The 6,000-nt window shown below is 40.3% G+C and overlaps 1 protein-coding gene across 1 annotated transcript; it reads left to right on the top strand.

Moving 5' to 3' along the window:
* Positions 1-3,891: 3,891 nt before the first annotated feature.
* LOC147918754 (uncharacterized) lies at positions 3,892-4,305 on the top strand. Its single transcript, XM_087503685.1, has 2 exons — positions 3,892-4,101; positions 4,153-4,305. Exons 1-2 carry the CDS (start codon positions 3,892-3,894, stop codon positions 4,303-4,305), a joined length of 363 nt encoding a protein of 120 aa, XP_087359811.1.
* Positions 4,306-6,000: the final 1,695 nt, after the last annotated feature.

The following is a 6,000-nucleotide window of genomic DNA, read 5'->3' as shown; positions in this document are numbered from 1 at the left end:
AAAAATCCAAATGCATAAAGTAATAAGTATTTCATTATGAAATTTATTTATTTTTTAATAATTATTTTAGTATTTTTAATGAATTTTAATTATAAATCAAGTTTAATAAAGTTTTTGATATTTTAAAACATTTATATAATTATATATCACATTTATTATGTTCCAACCGCTATTGCACCCGCTGGTCAACCAGTCGTAAACCTCCCGCAAATGCACCAATTTTAAACCGCTAAACCAGTCGTTCAAAACGCTTAATAACGCTTGAAACCGCAATCGCCCGCTTCCGCAATCTCCCGCAACCGCAACCGCAACCGCAGCGTTTGAACCAGTCAGGCCCTAAGGTGTTGACTGGTTCTCCCGCTACCTCCCGCAAACACTGCGTTTGCGGGTGATAGCGGTTGCTAGCGATTGGAACCAATCACACAAATCGCTCCCAGTCGCTCCAAATCACTTCCAACCGCTTCAAACCACTGAATTCCAAAAGCTGCCTCCTGCAAGCGTTTGCGGTTGCGGGCGATTGCGATTGAAATTTTTTATTTTTTTTTTAAACTTAAAAGGAATCAATGATAATGAAATTTTTTTTTGTTATATCTTCTATCTATCCATTTTACTCATTAAGGATGGGAGAAAATGAAGTACAAATATGATTGTAGAGATTATAAAATAAACAATTAGAATTAAATAATATTCCAATTAATAATAACCCGAAAAATTGATGTAAATTTAATGGCACATCGCACATAAGTTCAAAAAAATCTAAATAAATATAATATTTCATCAGAAATTTAAGAAAATAAGATTATTTGTAAAAAATATTAAACCAAATCACCAGTGACTCTTCTCAACTCTCACTTGACCATTCCTACCGATGAAACTATTGAGCCACGATCTAAGAGAAAAGAGAAACGATCTACGATCTAAAGCATATGTTTTGTAATTTATCAAATTATTTGATTAAATTTTTAGTGAAAAGCCAAATGCATAAAGGAATAAGTATTTAAATATAAAATTTATTTGTTTTTTGAATAATTATTTTAGTATTTGTTTTAATAAAATTTAATTATAAATCAAGTTTAATAAAAAAAATGGGTGTTTTTAAAATTTATATATTATATATCACATTTATTATGTTCCAACCGCTATCGCACCCGCTGATCAACCAATCGTAAACCTTCCGCAAACGCACCAATTTTAAACCGCTAAACCAGTCGTTCAAAACGCTTAATAACGCTTGAAACCGCAATCGCCCGCTTCCGCAATCTCCCGCAACCGCAACTGCAACCGCAGCGTTTAAACCAGTCAGATCCTAAGTAAAGGTTTGGTACCACGCAGCGAGTACACACAAAGTCTACGGAGAATGTGATGATAAGTGTATCAAACGAAGTTTGTGGTTGCTAATTGTAGACCAACTAGTAGATAACTCGCCACATATACATTTTGCAATCAAACAACTGATCGAAAGATGGAAGGCAAAACTTTGATTCTAAGTGTGCACGTAATGATTCTTGTCATGGTGCAGATTCATGTCGAAGCAAAGAGTTGTTGCACAAACACGACTGCTAGAAACTGTTACAATATAATGCTGTCTTCCTGGAACTTCTAGGGAAACTTGTACAAAACTTTGTGGATGCAAAATTGTTCCAGGGAGAAAATGGCCTCCAGAATATACATGTGATATTCTTAAAAACTCTGGTAATTTAATTTTTTTTTTTCTTTGTTGTTTCATTAAGTTGTATCTTTTGCAAGTTGGACCAAAGAGTTTGATGCCAAGTTGTAACCTATTACTAGGCCCCATGTCTAATTTCGGTGAATGAGCCCAAATTCCTTAATGGGACTCATGTCCGGGAGGTAACTGATCGCAAATATATCTTATTTTACGGTCGGAGATATGGTTTTAATTTGGAATCTGGGGATCCTCTGGGCAAGTGGATTCCGGAATGTTAGATACGATCGGATTGAATGGGGATTGGGGTTGGAGTTTTCCATATTTCCTTTCCCTTGAGATTTGTTTGGCATTTACGATCTTCTTCCACCAATGATAGCAGGATTATTATATGCGACAGAGGTTTGGTTTTATTTTGAATCAGATTGCGTCTAATTGATCCGCAATGGAGAAGGACAAAGTTTCGGGTTTCTCTTTTGACAGATTTTATGGCGATTTCAAATACTCTTCTGGTGTTTGCATATAGAGAGGATATCAATTATCATTACTTCTTCGAATCGTTGGGATTTCTCATCTGGTGGCTTTGGAAAGTTTGGGTGTATATAAAGGATCGCTTCTTCGTATTCAATCCTCATCACAACATATTCGCTTTCATCTCCTCAGTTTTTGAGTGTTTGCTTTTCTTATTTCTTTGGTGTGTTTGGGTCTTTGTGGTGAGTTTAATCATGTCTCAGAGTGGCTTATTGGGAAAAAGTGTGGAGCGTACGAGTGATAAGAGGATGGCTCCTAAATGGAGAATCAAGATCCCTTATTTTGACAACTTAGCTCTGATAGCGGGATACTCAAAGACGGTGGTGGGTCGTTGTATGAACCCCAGGATGCATGACATGAAATCTCTTCTGATCATGCTCCCCAAGATTTGGCACTTGGAGGGGAAGGTAGTGGGTGCTGATTTAGGTCTTGGGAAGTTCCAGTTTGACTTTGACAATAAAAATGATATCACGGAGGTGCTCTAGATGGCTCCATTTCATTTTGATCATTGGATGGTGTCCATAGTGCGTTGGAGTCCAACGGTGGATCCAGCTTACCCTTCGGAATTAACCTTTTGGGTTAGGGTCTTGGACGTCCCATTTCAATTCTGGGCCGAGTCAACATTCTGCAGCATTGGTTCTGAGCTTGGTTGGGTGGATATGGTTGATATCAATGGTGGAAGGGTGAAAGTTACGGTAAATTGTTTCAAGCCATTATGCTTTGAAACGGTAATTGAGTTTTACAACTGGGAGGAGACAATTGTCAACCTTCGCTATGAAAGACTCCATGGTTTTTGCAAGAAATACTCCAGCCTATGTCACGACGTGGATCACTGTTCTTTGTGGGCTTCTGATAGGATCACTCCGGCTTTGTGGATGACTTGTTGGATGATCCTACCTTGTATCTCGCTTTGGTTACTGCAGCTCTTGGGGGGGTAGTAGCGGACACAGAGGGAGGCTCCATGGATATGAATGTTGATGCAGGTGCTGCTTCTATCGGGGTTTTGCTGGTGGATAAGGTTCGCAAGGCTAAGCCTCCTTTGGCTCTCAAAGGATCAGCTTCAAAGAAATTGAGTGTGTACCTGCGTACAACACCAAGGAAGCGTCCTGCCCCTAAAGCGACTGATTCAGTTGGGGATGGAACAAACCCGAGGAACCAAGAACAGGAGAAGGGTCCAACCGGTGGGTCAAAGCCACCTAAACCAACAATGGATAAATGAAGATTTCAAGCTGGAATTGACAAGGGCTTGGGAATAAAGCAACTATTGGATATCTCAGAGATTTATGGGGGAAGCATAGGCCTGATTTTTTATTTTTATCTGAAACTAGACAGCCTTTATCTGTTTTGGAACTTTTTCTTGATCATTTTGGTTATTCAACCTTAAAAACGGTTGATCCTATCGGTTGTAGTGGAGGTTTGGCCTTATTTTATAATAAGAATTGATGTTTCTGTTTTATTTGAGTCTAATCGGTTGATTGATGTGGAACTTACTTATAAAGGACAAATTATTTATTTTACTTTTGTTTATAGTGACCCTGTCCCAACGAATCGAGACTTAGTGTTGGAACGGTTAACGAATTGGTCTCTCTAGAGACTCTCCTTGGTTTCTAGTTGGGGATTTTATTGAATTAAAAGGCAACCATGAAAAACGTGGAGGGAAGCTCCGCCATGCGTCTTCCTTTGTCGGTTTTAATACAATGATTCGGCACTGTGGTTTACTAGAGTTTCCTGCGGTTGGGGATAGCTTGTCTTGGCGTGGTTGGCGAGATAAGAAGCCAATCCGCTGTCGTCTTGATCGAGCTCAAGCCAATGAGAAATTTCATGACCTGTTCAGTGATTCCTTCACGAAATATTTACCGATGATAGCTTCAGACCATAAACCAGTATTAGCTTCTCTGGAAGATAAAGTTTGACGAGGGAGGAGCGTTTTTCGTTTTGACTGACGGTGGCTTGAAAAGGAGGGTTTCTTTGGAGCCATTTTCGAGGGATGGGACTCTGGGGAAACGGGAGTAACTAGAAACTTAATGGACAAAATTATTAAGTGCCGCCAGGCAATCTCTCGATGGCAGAAAGCGCAGGTCCCGTACAGTGAAGAAACGATTGAGGATTAAAAGTTTAACTTAGCGACCGCTCAGGCGGATGACTAGTATCAGAAAAGTCGGAGTCGCTGGATGCGTCTTGGAGATCAAAATACTAGCTATTTCCATGCCCAGACGAAACAAAGAAGAGCTAAGAATCGCATGGTCGGGCTGCATGACGAGGTTGGACGTTGGATTACGGAGGAGACTAAGGTTCAGGATATAACGGTCTCTTATTTTCAGGAGGTATTCACATCCACAGATCCTACAGATATTGAGGAATCACTAGGTGAAATTAGCATGTCTATCACAGGTGAAATTAATAAGACACTGACGAAACCAGTCCCAGAACAGGAAATCAACGAGGCTCTGTTTATGATGCATCCTGATAAAGCTCCTGGACCGGATGGTATGACGGCCTTTTTTATCAGCGTGCATGGGATACAGTTAAGGCTGATTTAAAGCTTTCGGTCGAATCTTTCTTTCAGGGTGGTAATTTTGATAAACGACAAAATAGGATAAATATTTCTCTTATTCCAAAAGCGGATAAACCGACCCGGATGACTGAATGGAGGCCTATTAGTTTATGCAATGTTGGTTACAAGATTATCTCAAATATCTTATGTCAGCGACTGCGTAAGTTTTTGCCAGCGTTGATCTAAGAGACACAATCGGCTTTTGTGGAAGGACGGTTAATTACGGATAACATTTTGATTGCTCAGGAGATGTTTCATGGACTCCGCACTAACCCCTCTTGTAAGGGCAAGTTCATGGCCATTAAAACGGATTTGAGTAAGGCCTATGATCAGGTAGAATGGTTTTTCGTTGATCATTTATTGTGGAAATTTGGTATTTTTGAAAACAGATTTTGTAGATCATGTGGTGCGTGACATCTGTTGAGAATAGTGTTTTATTAAATGGTCAACCCCATGGATCCAGAATTCCTTCTAGAGGACTTCGTCAGGGAGATCGCCGGCCACCATATATTTTTATCCTTTGCACCAAGGTTCTCATTGCAAACCCTTCAAAAGGCATAAAGGTCTAAACTTATTACGGGTATTAAGATGTCGACTGCTTGTCCGGCGATCTCGCACTTATTGTTTACAGAAGATAGTCTGTTTTTCTGTCGGGCCACAAAGGAGCATTGTGAGGTTGTTTTAAGGATTCTAAGACAGTATGAACGGATTTCTGGACAGCGGATTAACTTCCAGAAGTCCTCGGTTCATTTGGGACATTCAGTGGATGCGGGTGTGCATGAGGAATTAAAAGGCATCTTAGGTATTACCGCATTGGGTGGTATGAGCTCATACTTAGGCATCCCTGAGAGTCTTGGCTGGTCGAAAACTAAAATATTTTCCTTTGTTCAGGATCGGTTGCAAAAACAAGCCGGTGGCAGGTCTGCTAGGTTGCTGTCTCGGGGGGGGGGGGGGAAGAGGTAATGATCAAATCGGTTGCGACGCCTATCCCTACCTTTGTTATGTCCTGTTTTCGACTTCCAAAAACAGTTACACGGAAACTTACTAGTGCGATCTCTAACTTCTGGTGGAGCTCTTCAGGAGAAACACGAGGGTTACATTGGATCGCTTGGGACAGGTTATGTATTGATAAGATGGAGGGAGGTTTGGGTTTTTGGTGTCTGGATGATTTTAGTACCGCATTGTTGGCTAAGCAACTATGGCGGTTGATTTCAGCTCCAGACTCTTTATTTGCAAAGGTTTTCAAAGGTCA

The sequence above is a fragment of the Camelina sativa genome, chromosome 20, assembly GCF_030686135.1.
Source record: "Camelina sativa cultivar CO46 ecotype springtype chromosome 20, ASM3068613v1".
Lineage (NCBI taxonomy): Eukaryota > Viridiplantae > Streptophyta > Magnoliopsida > Brassicales > Brassicaceae > Camelina > Camelina sativa.
This window is presented reverse-complemented; position numbering and strand designations above follow the sequence as displayed.